Source organism: Paroedura picta, chromosome 4 (assembly GCF_049243985.1).
Source record: "Paroedura picta isolate Pp20150507F chromosome 4, Ppicta_v3.0, whole genome shotgun sequence".
Taxonomy (NCBI): Eukaryota; Metazoa; Chordata; class Lepidosauria; order Squamata; family Gekkonidae; genus Paroedura; species Paroedura picta.
The window spans coordinates 135,880,709-135,903,268 of record NC_135372.1 but is presented as its reverse complement, the minus strand read 5'-3'; the positions used below and the strand labels follow the sequence as shown (position 1 = coordinate 135,903,268).

The window sequence follows — 22,560 nt, the reverse complement described above, 5'->3', positions numbered from 1 at the left end:
TCCGGTAAGACTCAGAAGCTTTCAACACATTTTCCTAACAACAAGCATCATATTTATGAGAGCCAGCGGGGTGTAGTGGTTAGGAGCTGAACGGCACCTGAGAGGAATGCCACTTTTAAAACATCAAATCTAGACCAACCCTTCGCCAGTATGATGCAGTGGTTAAGAGCAGCAGCTTCCAATCTGGCGAGACAGGTTGGATCCCCCGTTCCTCCACGTGCAGCCAGGTGGGTGGCCTTGGGCTAGTCACAGCCCTGATAGGGCTGTTCTCACAAAGGCCGCCCTTGTCAGAGCTCTCTCAGCCTCACCTCCCTCACTGGCTGACTGTTGTGGGGAGAGGAAGGCTTGGGGACTCCTTTGGGCAGGGAAAAGCAGGGTAGAAAAACCAACTCTTCTTCGTCTTCTTCTTCCATGCTCTGAACATCCTTAATGGCTTTTTTAAAATTGTGTTAACAAGGGAGGGGGGAGAAGAGGAAGGATCACCAAAGGTGTTCTTTAAAAAAAATATAGTTAATGAAATGAAACAGATGCCAGCAAACACAATGCGACAGCATAATTAAAACACGACCTCCTTCTCCACTCTCCCTTCCCCCACCTTTTGCCAGCACCACAAGTGACAGCTGCTAATCATCATGTTACTTAATGCATGAATGGCAGGTGTTCAGGAATTGCAGCGATGTGATCTGGGTAAGGACCCAGAATTTTATTTGTGTTTTTTTTTAAATAAATTCCAGTGGCATCATTAGCGGGTGGCATCAATCCAGGCACAAAAGGCAGCCTGATCAGCGTCAAACAGGCATGGTTTAAAGAGGGAAGCCCAACTTTCAGCTCTACACGACCCACCTTTTTAAAGACAGCGCACAAAGAAAATGAACCCTGCACTGCAACGCACAGGGAACACGGCCCAGCCTGTCCCAAAATCATGGATCAGGGTGTTTCGCTGCCCCACAGTCCCACTGATGTGAAGGCCGCATGGCCCTTCCCCTCCCCAAACGTACACCCCGATTCAACCATCAGTGGGTTTTTCCCTTGCACAACTGATGCCTTCCACCCTCCCCCTGGGGCAAGAGCTGCTCTTGCCAGTTTTAGTTAACATTAATAATTAAACAAAGACGAGAAACAGACACCGGTACAGTCACTGTACTCTGTCTGCAATGCAGGACGTTTCTTGAAATGAAAAAAGAAAGAAAGAAAAGCCTGTGCTGTCTTGGTCTAAGGAAAATAAGTCAGCCATTCCTCTTTCATGTGATCAGAATAAGAGTTTTGTTACCCTGGCCAAACAAGAAGAGAAATAATCGGAGAGATTGTTGTTGTTGTTGTTGTTAGGTGCGAAGTCGTGTCCGACCCATCGCGACCCCATGGACAATGATCCTCCAGGCCTTCCTGTCCTCTACCATTCCCCGGAGTCCATTTAAGTTTGCACCTACTGCTTCAGTGACTCCATCCAGCCACCTCATTCTCTGACGTCCCCTTCGGACAGATATGTATGCGGAAATAACCGCAAGCATTAAAGGAGATGCAGAGATGACAAAGCAGAAGCTCCCAGGGAAAAACCCAACCGCTTTAGAAATCAGAACAAATTTAGATTCCAGTGGCACTTTGAAAATCATAGAATCACAAAGTTGGAAGGGACCTCATCTAGTCCACCCCCCCCTGCACCATGCAGGACACTTACAATTACCTGCCCACCCACAGGAACCGCAACTTTATGCCCAAGTGATCCTCACCATCACCAAATATCTCCAAAATCCAGCCTGGCCTGGAAGAAATTAACCTACCATCCCACAGTGGTGATCAGTAATTATCCGGATATGCAAGAAGAAGAGTTGGTTCTTATATGTCGCTTTTCTCTACCCAAAGGAGTCTCAAAGGGGCTTACAGTCGCCTTCCCTTTCCTCTCCCCACAACAGGCACCCTGTGAGGGAGGTGAGGCTGAGAGAGCCCTGACATTACTGAAGAAGAAGAAGAGTTGGTTCTTATATGCCGCTTTTCTCTACCCAAAGGAGTCCCAAAGGGGCTTACAGTCGCCTTCCCTTTCCTCTCCCCATAACAGACACCCTGTGAGGTAGGTGAAGCTGAGAGAGCCACACGAGACAAACCCCGGCCCACCCCTTCCTGCCTCAGAAACCATACTGTATTTGATGAAGGTTCATGCACACGAAAGCTCATGCCTTGAATGAAACTTGGTTGGTCCTAAAGGTGCCACCGGACTCTAAATCTGTTCTGCGACTTCAGTCTGACACGGTTACCCACTTGAATCTAGTTTTACAAATCAGTTTGCCTAAATGACCCTCACGATGGTGTTTTTAACCTGCCAAATTTGTTGCCCTACCGGGGCCTGAAGCAAATGGGGGTGGGGGGAGAGAGAAGAAAAACTATTTTCAGCCTAATTAGCACGAAGTCTGTGCGGACAAAAAACGCTATTTTTTATTGAGACATAAACCAAAATGCCACGACATTTCCTCCATCCATTTATCATAAACAAGTTAATTACTGCGTAACAAATGGGCACCCGCTGGATGCTCCGTGTTCGGAAATAGGGAGGAGTGCTGAGTCAGGCAGAGAAGACGAACCCACAAAGTAGGAGTTAGTCGCTCATGGCGCACTTATAATAAAACAATGACTCCGTGAAAGCTTTTGTTGTCAAATTAAGGCTAAGCCATTTCCATTGGAATAACTCAATTACAAAGTAGTCATTATCCGTTTAACTCGATTCCAAGCAGGAAGGATACTGGGAGCAAATTGCCTCTTCCCTTAAAATCTTGATGTGATTTAAGGAGTCATCAGGCTGCTCAGACGACCGAAGGTAAGGTAAGTGCGGAAATACAGTATACCGTTCGTGGCACTTTTTGTTTTTAACAATCCACTCTGTGAACTTAGGCAGGCTGTGAGTGGGTGGGGAGAAGGGGCTGTGTCTGAGCTTGGCTCTTTTGGCCCTTCCTTGCATGCCCAGGGAAATACCAATCAACATTTCGGGGTCAGGAAGCGAATTTCTTCCAGGCCAGACAGGCCAGGGATTCTGGTTTTGGGGGAGGGTGTCACTTGGGCATGGAACTGGAGTGGGTGGGTAGTCGTGAATTCCCCGCATTCTCCAGGGGGTTGGGCTAGATGACCCCTGGAGGTCCCTTTCAACTATGATCCTGATGCCACACATCACCGTTCAAAGTCTAATTTGGATCACGTAGGCTTTGAGCCTGCAGGGATCCAAGTTTCAAAAGTGTAATTGGGATACACCTAGTAGGAAATATCCCAGAGGAGACATGAACAAGCTTTGCATCAAAAAATGTGGAGAATTATTCTCAGGCTTTCATTGAACCAGTATGCAGCAGTGATGCCCCAACTGACTGCAATTCTGTCTGACTCTTGAGGCAGATCAGAGAGTCTTGCTAGGACCGGCCCCTGAGTTTCAGGCACTGCCAACAGACTCGGCCTCAGAACCACCAGAACTGCCTACGGATCTCAGCCCAGATCCTGAACCACAACCAGGCACCAGCACCCACCCAGCCCCTCCGGCCTTTGGACCCCAAGCCTGACACAGGAGCCCTGTCAGCAGCTGGCTCCTCTCCCTTGTCTCCTGAGACCAAGGAGCAACGGCAGAAGAAGCAGCATTTGGCTCTGTAGGGAACATGGAGGTGCACGAGATTAGTTGCTCAGGACAGAACTGGCCTTCAAAAGCCTTCGCAGAGCTCAGACTGAACAATGAGTCAGCCGTTTGTGGTAAGTTGTGTGTTGAACTTAAGAAGATGCCAGAGGCAGACTTTCTGACCAAACCTGCACTTGCAGACCCTGCTCCCCCTAGCCTTAACTTCTTGGACCCTTCGTCCCTAGCTGACCTTCGGCTTGTGAGTTCCTGCTGCGGACTATCTTCTTGCCCCCACTGGACCTGGCTTATGTGAGTGAGTGAGCGATTTTCAGATCGAGACCTCAGCTCCTGTGCTGTGACTACATTTTGCATACTCACTCCAAGGCCATCCAAGCTGGCAGCATGCCTCTCTCTGCCAGGCCTGGGGACTGCCCACAGTCTTTCAATCCGTGTCGCTCCCGGAACACTCTTCATACTTGTTGAGTTGATTGAAGCAACCAAGGACCAATGGCATAATCTATACCAACGGCTTCCATCGGAATTCCAGGGACTTGGGGGTGGAGCCTATGAAGAGGAGGGACTATAGCAGGGTACAGTAACCCAACATCCAGCCCCCAAAGTACATATTGTCTCCCGGGGAACCGATCTCTCTATGCTAGAGATCACTGGCAATTCCAGGAGATCTCCTGATTTATTACTTATTTATTTATGGCATAGTGCAGGGGTAGTCAACCTGTGTGGTCCTCCAGATGTCCATGGACTCCAATTCCCATGAGCCCCTGCCAGCATTCGCTGGCAGGGGCTCATGGGAATTGGAGTCCATGGACATCTGGAGGACCACGGGTTGACTACCCTTGGCATAGTGATCCTATACTGATCCTTAGAACTGTCTAGCAAGGGGCATTCGGGGGCGGTTTGCCATTTCCTGTCTCTGCATCATGACCTCTCGTGTCCTCTGGAGGAACTCCATTCAATTCCTTGGAGGTCTCCCATCCAAATACTAGTCAGTGTCGGCTTTGCTTAGTTTCTGAAATCTGACAAGGTTGGGATTGCCTGGGTGGTAACATTAGCCTTTTGCTGGAGAGCAACAGGAGTTTTATTTCTCATGTGAAGCTGTCCTTTTCTGCCACCTGGATTGCCAACGTTTTTTTGGGGGAAATCAGAGCAGGTTCAAGAGCCACTGCTCTCTAAAAAGGACCATCTGGCTTGGTCCTAGCTTGGCGGGTCAGAAGCACATTTCTCGACTTGGAACACGAACTCCAGAACTTAAGGACAGCCCTGTTGTCACTGAGTGAAGAGCTGGGGAAATCATTCTGAAAAAGCCCTCCTCTCCTCTAGGACTCTGAAGCAATCCTTGTGACTTAGGCCTCATGCAAATTTAACGATTGCCCACCCATCAGAACCTATAACATTCCCTGCTCAGCTTGAGCAGGGCAAAGAAACTTTTCCCACTCTTGGACAGGGATTTCATGGCTCTGGAAAGGAGTGTTGGCTTAAGGCAGGGTTTTCTGCTGTTGTAGTTTGGGATTGGGGGTCAATTAGGGAAGACAACTGGCTTTAGTGGGACAAATTAGCATCCTGTTAAAGGCCCATTAAGAGGCTCTTGTGGCGCAGAGTGGTAAGGCAGCAGACATGCAGTCTGAAAGCTCTGCCCATGAGGCTGGGAGTTCAATCCCAGCAGCCGGCTCAAGGTTGGCCTTCCATCCTTCCGAGGTCAGTAAAATGAGTACCCAGCTTGCTGGGGAGTAAACGGCAGTGACTGGGGAAGGCACTGGCAAACCACCCCGTATTGAGTCTGCCATGAAAATGCTAGAGGGCGTCACCCCAAGGGTCAGGCATGACCCGGTCCTTGCACAAGGGATACCTTTACCTTTTTACCTTTTAAAGGCCCATTGTTCCTAACCTGTGTAGATTGTAAGCTGCTTTGTGGTAGAAAAGAGCAACCTTGACCCTCCTGAGGTTAACTTGCCTTAAAAAGGGGGATAAGAATCCTCCTGTCAGGATGTTTTTATTTTATCTGAGCCAGCTTTTACTTTATATATCTATAAGTGATCCACACATCATTTTTACCTGATGGAAAACTTTATTTTCTGTTAAGCAAACCTTTGTTTTTCGTCTCTGTCTGTGTCTTGTTTGACAAGTCAACAATCTAGGAAGAAGGGATCTCTATTTACCTCACATACAAGTACAGCTGTAGTCTTGGCACATTTACAAATAAGAGACCCTGAGGGAGTAGGGAGCTTAAGTTATGGGGAAAGGCTGTGGCTCAGTGGAAGAGCCTTGGCTTGGCATTCAAAAGGTCCCAGGCTCAATTCCTGGCATCTCCGGTTTAAAAGGACCAGATGGCTGGCCATTGAGAGACCCTTGCCTGAGACCCTAGAAAGCAGCTGCTGATCAGAGCAAATCATAGAATCATAGAGTTCGAAGGGTCATCTAGTCCAACCCCCTGCACTATGCAGGACGCTCACAACCCTATCACTCATCCACTGTCACCTGCCACCCCCTTGAACCTTCACAGAATTAGACTGTCAGGTGGCTATCTATCCTCTGTTTAAAAATTTCCAAAGATGGAGAGCCCACCACCTCCCAAGAAAGCCTGTTCCACCATTCTAACTGTCAGGAACTTCTTCCAGATGTTTAGACGGAATTTCTTTTGAATTAATTTCATCCCATTAATTTTGGTCCGTCCCTCTACATTAGCGATCCCCAACCTGTGGGCTGCGGACCACATGTGGTCCTTCGACTAATTGGAGGTGGGCCCCGAAGGATGCCTTCTCTCCCCCCCCCCAGCCCTTTACTTCATCCCCCCAGCCCTTTACAACACATTTCATTGTTGTGGCATGTCTGTATCTTATTTTGAAGGGATGTTTAAACATTACCATAGCAATCAGAGAGCGTTAGGGCAGTGGTTGAGAGTAGAGGAGTAAACTACCCCCCCACTGGGCCTCAGTAAAAGGCGTTGAGTGGTCCCCAGTGTTGAGTGGTCCCCGGTGATAAAAAGGTTGGGGACCACTGCTCTACATGGCAGCCTTTTAAATACTTGAAGATGGTTATCAGATCCCCTCTCAGTCACCTCCTCTCCAGGCTAAACAGACCAAGCTCCCCCAACCTTTCCTCAAATGTCTTGGTCTCCAAACCCCTCACCATCTTTGTTGCCCTCCTCTGGCCATGCTTCACCCCTCTTCAACTGTGGTGCCCAAAACAATACTCACTTTGGCAACCCAATGGTCTAATTCATTATAAAGCAGCTTCATGCGTGTTCCATCTTTATTTTAACCTTGCAGCCCCTTTTTTTTTATCTGATCTTGGGCATTTGGAGTATGAGGAATCTACAGGGGAGGCTGGGGAGGGAAAATTGGATCTTCTTCAGGCCAGAAGGCCTTAACCTCAGACTTTACCCCCCCCCTCCTTCCTTCTCTCTCTCTCTCTCTCACACACACACACAGCCCCCACTCTACACAAGCGGCATTAAAACGTTAACAAACCAAGCATGAACAAGGCATCTAGCACTCAGAGGTTGCCTTTTGATTAGCAGCCAGGTAAGAGCTGTTAACGGACCATTGTCCACGAACTTGATTCGTAAAGGATCTTAGTTGCCTCTCTAAGCAACCTACCACCACAGTACCAATTGGCAGGGAGCGTCCCCTAATTACTTACAGAAGGAGGGAAAGGCTGCCTTTCGGTTGCCCGGAACCTACTGTTAATCAGTTTCACTGGATGACTCCATTCTAATTTTTGAAGACGCAGCACAATTTCTCTTTTTTTACGTTCTCTGCACCATTAAAACTATTAATGGTGCACAGAACATTAAAAAAAAAAAACCCTTCTGCAGCTCTTCTTACGGAATTAGTCCTAGGCAGGTTTACTCTAAAGAAAGACCCGCACGGGCACCATGATGCATGCTCCCCACCCAATCCCAAGAAAGCAGCCACTAAGCCAGGCTACTCAGTGGTAAGCTTCACTATACTCGGTTTAACTTATTTCCTAATAAGCCGTTATTAGGAGTGCAGTTTTCATCTTTTCTGTAGTAAGGAGCCTCAAACAGATAGTTCCCATCCTTTCACACACACCCTTGTTTTATCACAGCGGTCCGCAAGCTTTCGCCTGCTGCGGACAGCTGCGGCGTAGTGGGGGGAGAGGGCAGCCCCAGCGCAAACGCGCATGCGCGGACTGCCGCGCACACGCTTTTGCGTGCGGCAGTCCACGCTAAAGCGGCCGATTAGCTTGCGGCTCGGCAAGCTTCTCTTCCCTCCCCTCCCGAAATAAGAAGCTTGCTGGGCCGCGAGCTTCTAGCTTTGGGGGGGAGGGAAGAAGGAGCCATGGCCCGGCACCGGGCCGCAGCCCGCGGGTTGGGGACCACTGTTTTATCATACTTGTTCTAAGATGGTGCCCATATAGATACACACAAAGATGGCAGCCCACGGCACATATCCAAGAGCGTTAAGTTAATTGCTGCAAATTCCTCTCATACTTCAGAACAAGTCTTCAACCACTCAGTTTCAGCTTGGCTTTTTAATGCCTTGTCAATCTAGAGCCCCCCCCCCCCAAAACACAAAAAACCAGGGTGAATGTGTTGGCACTCTACACACAGCACTGCAAAACCAAAAAGGGAACCGAAACCCAACCTAAACAGAAGTCAGGAACCCAAAAGTTGAGCTGCAAAACAATATTCAAAGAATCGTTACAAATACTTATTGAACAAAGTGCACCAATAATGTATCAAAAGCAAAGTAAAATGAGCACACGACAAAACAGACCAAATGCGTTTCGACCCACCGGGGGTCGTCCTCAGTGGTCAATACATAGCGCGGAATGCTCTCTTGTATAAGATTGAAATCTAAAGGCTTCCTGGATGGCCACCAACCAGGCGACCCCGCAGAAGAGGCCAGGTGACCCCACTTGGAGTCCTGACTCCAAGGTTGAGAACCACTGCTTTGATCTTTTGATCTTATACAGGAGAGCATCTCACACTATATATTGACCACCGAAGAAGAGCCCTGTGGTCTATTCTGTCATGTGCAGTTTGATATGTGTTGGTTTTGCTTTGTTTTTAATACATTATTGGTGCACAGCTCTATGCACAGCACCAGAAATCCCTTTCCCTATCCCTAGGGGACCTAAAGGCCCTATCTAGAGAGCCAGTTTGGTGTAGTGGTTAGGAGTGCGGACTTGTAATCTGGCATGCCAGGTTCGATTCTGCGCTCCCCCACATGCAACCAGCTGGGTGACCTTGGGCTCGCCACGGCACTGATAAAACTGTTCTGACCGGGCAGTGATATCAGGGCTCTCTCAGCCTCACCCACCCCACAGGGTGTCTGTTGTGGGGAGAGGAATGGGAAGGCGACTGTAAGCCGCTTTGAGCCTCCTTCGGGTAGGGAAAAGCGGCATATAAGAACCAACTCTTCTTCTTCTTCTTCTTCTAATAACATAGGGCCCTTTGATCGAAAGGTGACAGTGTCCTACCAGTGAACAAAATCAACCATCTTTTGCTACAGGGAGATGCTGTGGATGCCCAACTGGTAGAATGTATTGATTTCAATGCGCAAAATATCACACAGATGGGAAGGGGAGAGAGAAGCATTGTTTGTCTCAGACATACCCCGTGTTGGGAAATAAAACTGAAATGAAACCTTGGAGAATGAAAGAGCTTCCCCCTACCTAACCAGAGGCAGGGAAGACATATACATGCAGTTGTTTCTAAAGCCAGAAGATACAAAATGGGATACACACGGTGCATAACGGTTATACAAAAAAGAACAAATTCACTGTGTAAAGACGATATAGATACAAAGGATACAATATGAAGAATGGATACAATATGAAGAAAAGAATCATAGAATCAGAGTTGAAAGGGACTTCTGGGGTCATCTGGTCCAATCCCTGCAGAATGCAGGAAATTCACATCTACTTGCCCACCAACAATGACCTCAATTCCATGCCCAGATGATGCCCACCAACCCAAAACAAAAAACAGAATCCCCAGCCAGACGCGCCTGGAGAAAATTCGCTTCCTGCCCCCGGTGGTGATTGGCATTTCCCTGGGCAGGCAAGAAAGGGCCACAGGAGCCAACTTTACTGTACCTTCCTTACAGTCTTTGATGTGTTTGGGAGGCGTCACTCTGTAATTAAACTATGAAGAGATACATTAGGGTGGGAAGGTTAGCTAGAGGCCTCTGGGCACTTGAAGTTTTCGTTGAGGCTCACAAGCAAAACACAGGATTTCCTGGGCCCATTCCGCAGACACTGGATAATGCACTTACAGTGTGTTTTTGCAGCTGGATTTTCCTGTGCAGAACAGGAAAATCTACTTTGAAAGTGCATTGAAAGCACATTATCTAGTATGTGCAGAGTGGGCCCTGGTTCCCGGTTTAAATTTGGAATTTCCAGTGCCATTCCTGCAGATTCAGAACATTTGTGCAGTATTTCTATGAACTGCTTGTGAGTTCAGAACATTGGATAAAGCTTTTCTTCATAGTCTATCAACTCCCATTGTAAGGATAGATTCAGGTGGGTAGCCATGTTGGTCTGAAGGAGCACTATCAGCATTGAGTCCAATAGCACCTTAAAGACCACCAAAGATTTATTTAACCTCAAAAAACAAAGTGAGATTGAATAAATCTTTGTTGGTCTTAAAAGTCCTATTGGACTCAATTTTTGTTCAACTCTTCAACTTGTTCAAACTGGAGAGCCAGTTTGGTGTAGTGGTTAGGAGTGCGGACTTCTAATCTGCCATGCCGGATTAAATTCTTCACTCCCCCACATGCAGCCAGCTGGGTGACCTTGGGCTCGCCACGGCACTGATAAAACTGTTCTGACCGGGCAGTGATATCAGCGCTCTCTCAGCCTCACCCACCCCACAGGGTGTCTGTTGTGGGGAGAAGAATGGGAAGGCGACTGTAAGCCGCTTTGAGCCTCCTTCGGGTAGGGAAAAGCAGCATATAAGAACCAACTCTTCTTCTTCTCTTCTTCTTCTTATGTTGTTGCTAAAGAAGCAGATACTGACCACGCTGGTGAGAGAGATTTGTTTCAAAATGGTAACCAGCAGCTATTAGCAAACAAAACAATTGCACTGTGTTTTGTATATTGTTGTAAACCGCCCCCAGCCGGCTTGCTGGGAGAGGTGGTTATAAAAATCTAAATATAAATAAAGTCAAGACAAACAATAAAAATTGCTTTTTTGTTGTTGTTTTTGACTCCCCCCATGACTAGTGAAAGGTCCAAAATCCATCTTCAATTGACTTAGTGCAATTTGCACTAAAAAGGTGCCTTTTAAAAGGCTGACTCGGACCAAACCTACTTTAAGGCTCTCACTCTAACAGAAGGTTAAAGTGGCCTTCAAAGGCAGCTTAGTGCAGTGGGTAAGAGCAGCAGCTTCTAATCTGACAAGCCGGGTTTGATTCCCCGCTCCTCCTCCACATGCGGCCAGATGGGTGACCTTGGGCTAGTCACAGCACTGATAGAGCTGTTCCAACTGAGCAGTAATATCAGGACTCTCTCAGCCTCACAGGGTATAAGTTGTGGGGAGAGGCAAGGGAAGGCATTTATAAGCCTCTTTGAGACACCTCCTGGTAGAAGAAAAGCTGCATATAAGAACAAACTCTTCTTCTCTCTCAGCCTCACCTCCCTCACAGGGTGTCTTGTTGTGGGGAGAGGAAAGGAAAGGCCACTTTGAGACACCTCCTGTTAGACAAAAGCAGCATCTAAGAACCTACTCTTCATCATCATCATCAAATTGTAGGCTTTAAATTATGTACACTTAAAAAACACACACACAAAGAGAGTGTACGCAACCTTGTACAAAAAAGCAAACTGCACTTTGTTGAAAAAAATAGCTCACCTGTAAAACTATTTCTCTCTTTTTTCTTATTACCTATTTCAAGGTGGGCTTTTTTGCTGCTGTTGTTGTTACAAGCCCTGTTGGGGAACTCCCACCCATCACGCGCAAGTCTCACGGAAATAACTTCCCACTGGACCGTGTCCGCTGTCATTTGCTGTAGCCTCATATTATGCACCGACGTATCAGTGTTGCTCGAGTGCATTTCCTATCTTTCCGTGAGTCCTATGCGCATGTTTGTGGTTATTCGCCTCCTGCTCAATAGCTACAGCTCGCTGCACACGCTTTCTGATTTCGAACCATTTAACAAAGTTATCGGCTGCCTTTTGTTTTTGGGGGGAAAGTTCTGCAGAGCATCCAGAGGAATAAAGAAGCCAGTACCAGAGAGAAAGGGCTCATGGGAATTGTAGTCCATGGGCATCTGGAGGACCACAGGTTGACTACCCCTGCCCTAGATTAGTGGTTCTTGACTTCCCTAATGCCGTGATCCTTTAAGACAGTTCTTCATGTTGCGGTGACACTCAAGCATAAAACGATGCAAGGGTTCTTTCACAGAAATTAAACCGAAACGGACCAATGGCATGAAGATCCATTGTTCATGATTGTATATAAATTGGTATATAAATTGGCAAGTGCCTTCAGGAGGAGTGGCAACCGGCCAAGCTGCTCCCCTTGCTGGGAACCCTGTGAAAGGGTCATTCGACCCCCCCCCCCAAAGCGGTCCCGACCCCCAGGCTGAGAATCACTGCCCTAGAATTAGAATGAGTAAGATCAGGACCCTTGCTCCTAACAAAGAGCTCCTGACTGCAGGTGGAAAGGGGAGGGGAGATGGGGAGTTAACTCCAATGAATTTTTGTTGTTAGGTGCGAAGTCTTGTCTCATTTGGACCCAAAGATGAGGATGGCTTAATTACTGGTCTTAAAATTACAGAACAGTCACTATGTGGGGGTGGCTCTGAGTAAAAGGGAATCCCCTGTTCTTGATAAATAAAACAGCTGTTTACTCTTGAACATTGAGTGTTGTTGTTGTTGTTATTGTTGTTATTGTTGTTAGGTGCGAAGTCTTGTCCGACCCATCGCGACCCCCTGGACAATGATCCCCCAGGTCTTCCTGTCCTCTACCATTCCCCGGAGTCCATTTAAGCTCGCACCGACTGCTTCAGTGACTCCAATGAATAGTCATCTTTTAATGTACTGGGGTTTTTACAGGTTGTGTTGTTTTATTCTAATCTGCAGAGCTGGGTTTGATTCCCCACTCCTCCACCTGCAGCCAGCCGGGTGACCTTGGGCTCTCCACCCTCCTGAATGTACTGTTCTCCCAGAGGTCTCTCAGCCTCGCCTACCTGACAGGGTGTCTGTTGTGGGGAGAGAAAAAAGGGAGGCATTTGTAAGCTGCTCTGAAACTCCTTCTGGTGGAGAAAAGCAGCATATAAGAACCAGCTCTTCTCTGTGGAAGTTAAGTTGCAAGTTACGGGGATCAAGCTTTGTAGACATTATTAGCCTAAATGGCATGTGAAAAATAAAAAATCAGTCTTTATGACTAGGTCTATTTAAAGAACCTCAGAGAAAGGAGAAAACCTTTACATTTATGTACCTCTCTGAAGCCATTTTGTTTATGAACCACACAGAAACCATTACACTGATTTATTCTAAATACACTCAATGAAGGCCAAGCGTCAAAGAATTGAGGCTTTTGAACTCTGGTGCTGAAGAAGACTCTTGTGAGTCCCTTGGACTGCAAGGCGAACAAACCGGTCAGTCCTAGAGGAGATCAGCCCTGACTGCTCCATAGAAGGCCAGATCCTGAAGATGAAACTCAAATACTTTGGCCACCTCATGAGAAGGAAGGACTCCCTGGAGAAGAGCCTAATGCTGGGAGCGATCGAGGGCAAAAGAAGAAGGGGACGACAGAGAATGAGGTGGATGGATGGAGTCACTGAAGCAGTCGGTGCAAACTTAAATGGACTCTGGGGAATGGTAGAGGACAGGAAGGCCTGGAGGATCATTGTCCATGGGGTCACGATGGGTCGGACACGACTTCGCACCTAACAACAACAACAACAACGTTCAAGAGAAAACAGCTGTTTTATTTATCAAGAATAGGGGATTCCCTTTTACTCAGAGCCACCCCCACATAGCGACTGTTCTGTCATTTTAAGACCAATAATTAAGCCATCCTGTTCTTCGGGTCCAAATGAGAATTCCGAGGCCAGAGAGCCTTTAATAGCAATGAAAATAAATGGGAAATGCGAAGGAAGGGAAGGAGGCAGCATATGAACACACCTCAGAAGACTTCAGAGAGACATGCCTTTATGGGTGTTACGCATAGAGAATCTCAAAAATATTTCTGTTGGCTTCTCACGTTTCAGGGGATCTATGCCTTGTCTATTCACCATGGACTCTGGCACAATAAGCACAAAGGCATAGGCACACGCACAAAACCACAGCCCAACAAAGCCCTCCCAGCCACTTTTTAAAAATCCCTCCCAAGCCAGTGGAAATTAAACACGCTACCAAGCTGTTAAGGCCTATAGATAGGGCTTAGGGACTGCCTGCACCCGCACTGCCCAAGGCACAAAAGGCCTGGACAGAAAAGACAGTGATGGATGAGAAAATGTTTACCTGGACAAGAACATGTGTAGGATCCCAACCCAGTCCTGACCTCAGCCCAGGTTGCTTCTCTTGTTCATAACACAGGGGAGTCGTATTCATTTAAGTTACCTGAAAGCCTTATTGTGATCTAACTTCCTCCCCCAGGGATTCCCAACCAGGGAATTGTGACGTGCACTGTCCAACCGTGTGGCTAACGAAGCCCTGGCATCTGCTAGGTGGCGGCACTGCAGAGGGAGGGAGCTGGGACACTCGAGCCTAGTCGAAGCACTGCTGGCAGAATACTCCCCCCTACACACACCTTTGCCTCCCTCCCGCAGCCTTCCTCACTCCAGCTCCTGCTGTGGCCACCTTTGCATGGAGGGCTCAGTGGGTAAAAAATCAAAGGGGGGGAATTGGTTCTGTATGAAAGGAGGGCTGTATTCTCAGCTCCTACTCTTCTTTCCAGCCTATAGCAGTAGGAAAGGCATGGGGGAGGGAGAGGCAAGGCATGGGGAGGGAGCAAAATGAGAGCAAATTGTGTGGGTGACGTCACTCCAGAGGGCATGGCCTGCGGACATCACGTCCAGGGCTCCTCAAAGCCTGAAAAATTAGGTCAGGGGCTCCCTCCTTCGTCAAAAGCTTGAAAAGGGCTTCTGTGACACTTTAAAGGCCGTGATCAGCCGCCGTAGGAGAACACAAGTTTTCTGCAGCCTGCGCTGGCAACGCCATGGTGCTCTCGATGCCAGCGCTTCTGTCCCGCCCCTCCTGCCCAGCCAGCCACAATGCAAGACAAGTGTGGCAAACCCAAAACTGTCAGCATCGCGCTTCCAGGAAGGCGAGCCAAGCGCATTATTGCCTGAAAAGATAAACACGGAGAAAACGCTTTGTCAATCACCGCGTGCGTTCTTTAAAAGAAGGGGAAGGAAGCTAAGAAGCAAACAGGTTCACTTTCTGCAAGAATGATCTGGTCGCGCCACAGAGAATGCTCACCTGGGCAGGTAAATGGCTTCTTGCTCACCTGGTCCCCCTCCTAAGGACTCCTCCGGGGCAAATGAGCAGGGAAGATTTTGGGAGCTAGAAGTGAAGAGAATCTGACATCCCCTCATTTCTGACATCCCCTCATTTCACCTGCTGGTGAATGAAGGATCGATGAACTCGTGTTTTGGCTAGTGAGACTCAACGTGGGCTGCTCATGTCTGTCGACTTCCACGCAAGACCAAGCTAGCGCCCAAGTTCATGGATGAGCATTCCTCCTCCTTAAAGCAGGATTGTCCCCCCCCCCAAAAAAGTCAGTCTTGCTCAGAATGGCTAATGAACTTGGCGTGGTCACATCAAGATCAGTGTGCAAATCTACAAGGGTTAAAGAAGTCATTTGGCTGTAAGGAGCCCAAGAGCTGGACTCAACCAAGGGCAAGCTCAGGGTCTATTGATATGACCAAGATAACCAGGGGTAGTCAACCTGTGGTCCTCCAGATGTCCATGGACTACAATTCCCATGAGTCCCTGCCAGCAGGGAATTGTAGTCCATGGACATCTGGAGGACCACAGGTTGACTACCCCTGGCCTAAGCAACAAATTACGGTCTAGCAAACAGAGGACCAAAGCTTAGATGCCTTTCTTTAAAAGCAAGCAGGAAATGTACCAGGCAGCTTGGGTCAGCTATGGGTTACCACCATACCAATCCAAGGGAACTGAGCTCCTCAAGTCACAACCCCACACCTTCCCATTCTTAGTTCCAGCAGGATGGTACCACTATGTCCGGAGACATCAAGCTTTGACTGTTCACAGCATTGTTATCCATTAGTTCAGGGATGGTCGAACTGTAGCTCTCCAGACATCTGTGGACAACAATGCCCATGAGCCCCTGTCAGCATGGCCAACTGGTGGGAGCTCTTGGTAATTGTAGCCGGGCATCTGGAGAGCCATAGTGTGGCCACCCCTGCATTAGTTTAAACTAAGTAGCATTTTGGAATTTCCCCCACGGTACCAATGACCCTCCTTTTCAACAGGCTCAGACTCCTTGCGGAACAAAATATTAGCTTTGTTTGCTTCTCTCCAATGGGGACCGAGGGCAGCTCATAGCCTTTGTCCCTTCTCCATCAACATCCCCACAATGATCATACCGTGTGGAGAGCCAGCAGGAGAGGGTCAGAATGGTCCAAAGCATATGCAGCAGAGTGGGGACTCCAACCTGCATCTCCCAGATGTACGTCTGGCTCTCCAACCACTACGCCAAGTTGGCTTGTTTTCCCACTCAAATCTGCCAGCCCTCGTGGAGTCAGTTTTGACCAGCCTTGAGATGTCCACTGCTGGACCAGGTCAGCCTCAGACTGGCCGGTCCAATTCATCCAGGAGGAAGAAAAAGTGACCAAGAAGGGAGGGAGGAGGGAGTGCAAGAACAGCTGCCAAGAAAGCAACGCAATATTAGCATTTGTAACGGGGTGAGTGTTTTCAAATCTCGAATCCGAATACACCGCAAAGCCATAGGACCGTCAGAAGAGCGAATTATCTGCAGGTGCACACACCTACGCATTTGCGCATGCGCCCACCATGGACGTACCACATCCCCAATGAGAGAAGTCTCTGACTGCATCCAGAACTCTTCAACAAAGCACTCTCTATCCTGGCTACTTAGCCACATCGAAAACCTCAGTGCCTATTGAGGCATCAAAAAATACTTCCTTGTTTTTCCATCGGAGCTGGATTATTTCTCTAAAACGGTCAACACCACGGAAATGAACTTAAACCTCTACACGGTGGAATATATTTTTTTTAAGTATAGTAACAGTATTTATTAATCAAGTTAAAAACCCACCTCTTTTAGCATAGCCTCAATAAAATCAGTCCATCCATGCACTCTAACGCCTCCACTGATGCATTTCGGCATTGCCACCTTTATCAACGGCCGGGCATCAAATAAAGCCAGTAAATATAAAATACACAATAAACACAATAGCCAGTGGGCTCCCTTACATTAAAAGACCTATGCAGGACACGATGGGCCGAAAGTCAATTCTGTGAACCAGAAAGCCACATAAAACTATTTGAGGCCTCTAATATTTCAAAAACATGCCCTGGTCTAGACAAGCCCTTTCAGGGTCCAGTCAATGTCTTATACCCAGGAGCCAACTTCCGTCTGCAGAAAGTTGCTGTGGTTTTTGCAAAGCACTGCTGGTCAAAGCATCTCCCTCTGTCTCTACGGCCCAAAATCAACTCCACCAGCCCTCAAAGGGAGTCTCCCAACGGGATTCAAAGCACGCTGGACAGCACATACGAAGCAAGAAGGCTAGCAGAAGAGCGTGCCCATTCAGCACAGGCCGATCATCCCGTTCGTCCCAGGCGGATCCTCAAAGGAATATACTCAGGCTTGAGTTCTTATCACGACAGGCACTATTATTTTAGAAACTTCAAAGCAGAGTGGGGGCAGTGGAAGGAAGAGGCTATGTGTGGGGATAACTCTGTGGCTCTTTTGAGCCAAGCCCCCCCTCCCCCTTCCCACCCTGAAACCCCCAGCAGTTCTAATCCTGCAATTAAGGCTAATTGGTAGCTTCTTCCTGCCTCTGTTTTCATGCTGTCGGTTGCCGCAGTCGTGGAATAACGGAATGCCACGTTTGTGGAACAGAATGTCTGGAGGCTTGTTTACCACATTCCCCAACAACAATGTCTGCTTTAGCAGGCATTTCAAAGCAACCAGATCCTTTCAGAAGCTCCGAATCCCCAAGAAGGAGATGCTCGGCGGACAAGCAGGCCGGAGAACGCCGAAACTTCCACCGACAGGGGGTGGAAGTGAAAAAACGGAACACCGAGCGCAGACCGGCACTGGCACACGCCTCCAAACGCCTCTCACCTGACCCAAACCATGTGCGCATCGAGGAACTCAACACCGTCCCCCCCGACATTCAGACGCATTCTAGTCCACAAGAATAAACCTCCTGTCATTTGGCCGCAAAAACCTCTGGCTTTTTGCCTGCCGGCTCTTTTCCGCTGCCCCGTCAGCCTCGTGCAACAGGGATTCCAGAAACTTGTCCTACCTTTAAGTAACTTCTGCCCTTCCACGATGTTTTGGGAAACCAGAGCCGTGTAATCGTCTTCTGAGAAGCCCGGCTTACAGGTGGGTCTGACAGTAAGATCCCCATTGTGTGCCTGCGGAGAGCAAAACAAGAACCCTATGAATGGGAGGTGGGCATTTCATGGGGGAGGGGGGCTCACAGACAGCATGCAAGGCTCTAGGAAGCTGGCCAGCCAAGCTGATAACGTATTTCAGACCAGAAGGGATGGGGGGGGAGGGAGAACCCAACAGCCATGGTCAGAAAATTGTATGTTATCAGAGGCAGCCGGAAACCTTACGCCGAAGAGGACCCGGGGAAATTACTAAGGATACCAGCGGCGATAAATACCACTAACCGCCTCACACCCTAATATCTGTGATCAGCATCCATCAAGCCGCAGTTCAAGAGCGGCGCGCAAGCTGTTCTCCGGATCCTCTCCCTCCCCCCCTCCCTTTCCAGCAGAAATCTGCCTTGAATTCAGCAACTCACAGCTCTATGGGAAATAAATAAATAAGAGGCCTTCGGAAATACTGGCACAGCTTCGAGCAGGATGCTGCAAAAAAAAAAAAAAAAACCCAGGCTGTGCTTCCCCGAACAAATCAATGGAGAACTGCTGAGCAATCAGCACCTGGCAAGCAGAGAGGGATGAGGGAGGGGGGGGGGGGAGCGCCTGCTTGCATTCAGGCTTCCCTGGTGGAAACATAAAAGTGAAATCTAGGAAGGTTCAGGGGGCAGCTCGTGGGGTGGGGTGGGGTGGCCGCAAAGGAATCCGATCTGGTTTGGGACCACCACTGAACCCACAGCCCAGCCAGCCCCAACCCAAACCAATCACATGGAGAAAGGAGCGAACCCTTGGCTGGCACAAGCTGGAAGGAAACGCTCTCGGCTACGGGCTGGCTTCCACCCTCCACCAAGCCCGGAACGGAAACCGTGGCAGAATCGATTCTACTCCTTGCCAGGGCTTTCCGGGTCTGTCAGCTCGGGGCAGTTCCGAGAACGTGTGGGGCTGGAAAGGACCTGGAAAGCAGATTTGCTGGCGATTGTGGAAGAGGTGCCTGTGGCCAAAGGGGAATTGAAGCCGGGGGTAGGGGGGGGGGAGTAAGTATCCTGGGCGTGCTTGATCCCTAGGGCAGGGGTAGTCAACCTGTGGTCCACCAGATGTCCATGGACTACAATCCCCATGAGCCCCTGCCAGCAAATGCTGGCAGGGGCTCATGGGAATTGTAGTCCATGGACATCTGGAGGACCACAGGTTGACTACCCCTGCCCTAGGGAGTCCCATGATATCTGTTTGGGGAAGGGGGAGGGGGAGGGAGTGCCCTGCTAAGTTCAAGGCAGGCGAGACCATCTAGCGAAAGGATCTCAGGCCATTTTCGTCCTTCCCCACGAGGAAGCTTCCGGATTGTCTACTCCAATCAGTTCGACAGAGCAAGGTTCCTTGAAATCATTATGAACTGCGGAAAGCTCCTCTAAATGTGAGCGAGAGGAGAGAGGGAGAGGGAGAGAGAGAGAGAGAGAGAGAGGATACACCAGAGAGTCTTCTGTCTCCCGGCTTGCAGAGGCGCTTACTAAGCAAAAAAAAGCAAGGCGATGTAATCTCGGCTAGAAATCACGCTCCGGAGAGATATTGCCAGCTCCTGACTATGGGAAATGCAAGAGTGCTGCTCTGCTCGAGAGTCGGCTGTCTCCTGGCAAGCCGCTGCCATTCGGAAAGCTGCCCAGAGGTCTGGCACCGGAGAATAGGAACTGGGTTTCCCAGCCAACCCATTTCTTGCAACGGAGCCCAGGTCATTCAGTCCAGCCTTTTGAGAAAAGCGGACCCCCCCCCCCAAAAAAATGGGGGGCTTAACATCAGGAAGAAGTTCTCAGGGGCACTGAAGGGGGGGAGGGGGTTTAAAACACTCGGACTGACTGGCCTTTCCCCAAAGAAGCCCCGAATCGGACACAGGGTATGGGAGCAACTCCCGAGAAGTTCACCTGCACGGGTAACGCCAGAGAGTTGCACGGCGGAAAGGGGCTTCCCCCCCAGGGGATCGCATCCAGGGGCAGCGCAAACTCCAAAATTGGACCGGTGTGATTCTAATAAACTTCTCAATGGCTTTTAACTGGGGGGGGGGGAGGAATGGGGGCAAAGCGAAGGGACGGCTTCGAATAAACGAGGGGCTATATTGCAAAAATCCAGATTTGTTTATCCACTGGAAACACGCTCTGGGCAGCGTTGCCTTCAGGGAAAACACAGAGAGGGGCGAAAAGGCAGGAAGAGCTCCCCCCCCCCTCGCCGCTCCTTCCCTCCAGCCCTGCGCAGCCATATTCTCCCCTTTCCGAAAGCTCCCTTTGCTTTTGGCGGAGCGGAGGGCAAAGAGGCACTTCAGATCCGCACCGCAGCAAAGCAGGGAAATCCCGAGCGGCGACAGTGCCGCCTTTCAGCCGGGCCAGCTGCAAGGATGCCGAAGAGAAAACCACTCCGCTCCGGGAAAAGAAAGTTCGTCTCGGGATTAAAAACCAGAGGATCCCTCCTTGTGTCGGGCGCGGGGCGGGAGAGACACACGACCCTGCTGGGCGCTCCGCTTGGAGAGGGACACATTTCCCGGGAATGCGCCAATTTCAAAGGAAACCTGGGGGGGGGGGGGAGGGAAAAGAGAAGAAAGCCTCCCAGTTCAGGAGGCCGATCCCCCCGGGCGCCACCCAAGACTTCCGATCCCCCACACGCGTGAACGGCGTCCACGGCTCCGGGGGGGGGGGGAGGCAGCTGCCGCGTTCAGAAGTTCGGTCGACTCGCGGTCCGGCCGCGCGGATCGGACCCGGGTTCAGCTGTCTGCAGCGCGGCCGTTCGGTTCCGGCCACTAGGATCGCTGGCCACGGGAGCTCAGCCTCTGCCGGGGAAGACTTTCCGCAGGCAGGCAAGCAGGCAGGCCGCCCTCCGGAGGGGGTTTCCCGGCGGGGGCTCTCTCCCGGAGCCGGCCCTCCCCGCCTTCGGAGCTGCGTCCGGGAATCGGCCGCCACGGCAGGGGGGGAGAACGAGGGACGCCGTGCATGCATGCAGGCAGGCAGGCATGCGGCTCCGGCACGAGCACATCCCGGGCACATGCTCGGCCCCCGACGCCGGAGAGATTTTATTTTTGCGCCAGCGCCCGATGCACACACACACACACACACATGCACACACACACCCGGCATCGGTGCCCCCGGCGCGACGGGAGCGAAGGAGGGAGGACTCTCCTCGCCGCATGGAGGAAGAAGACCGGGGGGCTCTCCGGCTCGCCACACAGGCACACGCCGCGCAGGGCTCCGGAGCCGCGCGCTCTCCTCCGCTTCCCCGCCGGCATCGAGCCAAAGCCCCGGCACCTGGCGGCAGGAGCCCCGCCGCCGAGCCCGCTTCCCTCGCGCGGCCCGGCCCAACTTACCCTCGCGAAGCCCCCGAAGGACCAGAGCCAGAGAACTAGTTGCAGGAGCATCCCCGGACCCGGGCGCATCGCCGCCGAGGCTCGCCTCGCCTCGCCTGGCCGCCTCTTCTGCCTCCGCCGCCGCCGCCGCCGCCGCCGCCTTCCCCCGCAGCCCGGGCTGGGCAAGCCCCAGCGCCCCCTCTCGACGGGGCCGGCCGCCTGGCTGGCTCGCCCGCCTCGCCCTCCCTTGGCCGAGCCCCGCAACTCTGCGCCGCCGCCGCCGCCGCCGCCTCCTCCTCGCCTGCCGCCGCCAATTCCTCGCCGCCGCCGCTCGCAACTGCAGGTGAAGCGCTCTCGGGGCTGCTCTCGCCAATCCCCGCCTCCAAGCCCGGCCCATACGGCGCCGAGTGGCAGCGGGCAGGCCGGCCTTAAAGGAGACGGCGCCGCCGAAAGGCCAGACCCGAGCGGCTAGGGGAAGAGGCGAGGGGGAGCCCGGACGGCCGCCTCCCCCCCCCCCTTCCCAACGCGCCCCGATCCGCGGGGATGACTCGCGAGCAAATGTCCAGGCGGGCGGGCCCCGAGGGAGCCGGTCGCCGGGGGAGGGGGAGACTCGGGATCCTCATAGATCGGCCTGCACAGGATCGGGCTGCGTGCTTTTAGGGGGCCCGCTGGGAGCCCCCCCCCGGGAAGGGAGAGGGGCCACTCATGGCAGCCTCCTCTCCCCCCCCCCCGCGCAGACATCGGGAAGGGGGCTTCGGGGGTCGGGTGGGGGGCTGGCTGCGAAGTAACGGCGCGGCGAGGATGGAGCCCCCTCCGCGTCCTCTCGGGGTGCCTGGCAGGCTCGTCGCCCGCGGGACTCTGCGGCTCCTTTACTCGCCCTGTCCGGCGTGGGCTTCGGACGCAGAGGATGCAAACGTTTGCCTGACCCCCCCCCCTCCTAAGGATTCCGCGCACCGTTGCTGGAGCCAAACAAGGTGGGCCAGACTAACGCGCATGGGGGAGGCCGGCCGGGCAGCCCGAGCCCTGCCAGACCCGGCATGCAAGCCATGCATTCAGCGGAGCCCTAAGGGATGCTACCTTGTGTGCTTTACTCTTCAATGAGTTCGGTTACTCCAAGGAG

The 22,560-nt window shown here is 51.0% G+C and overlaps 1 protein-coding gene across 5 annotated transcripts in view; it reads right to left on the bottom strand.

Moving 5' to 3' along the window:
- Positions 1-21,759, bottom strand: part of CDH4 (cadherin 4) — a 911,643-nt gene extending 889,884 nt beyond the window's left edge. For 4 of the 5 annotated variants that reach the window (XM_077335763.1, XM_077335764.1, XM_077335765.1 and 1 more), the window contains exons 1-2: positions 21,462-21,759; positions 18,040-18,151 (exon numbers count right to left, since the gene is read on the bottom strand). In XM_077335763.1, the coding sequence (XP_077191878.1) occupies positions 18,040-18,151; positions 21,462-21,530 (181 nt within the window). In that variant the 5' untranslated portion in view covers positions 21,531-21,759. The remainder of the gene's footprint in view (positions 1-18,039; positions 18,152-21,461) is intronic. The other variant, XM_077335767.1, reaches the window with a different exon arrangement.
- Positions 21,760-22,560: the final 801 nt, after the last annotated feature.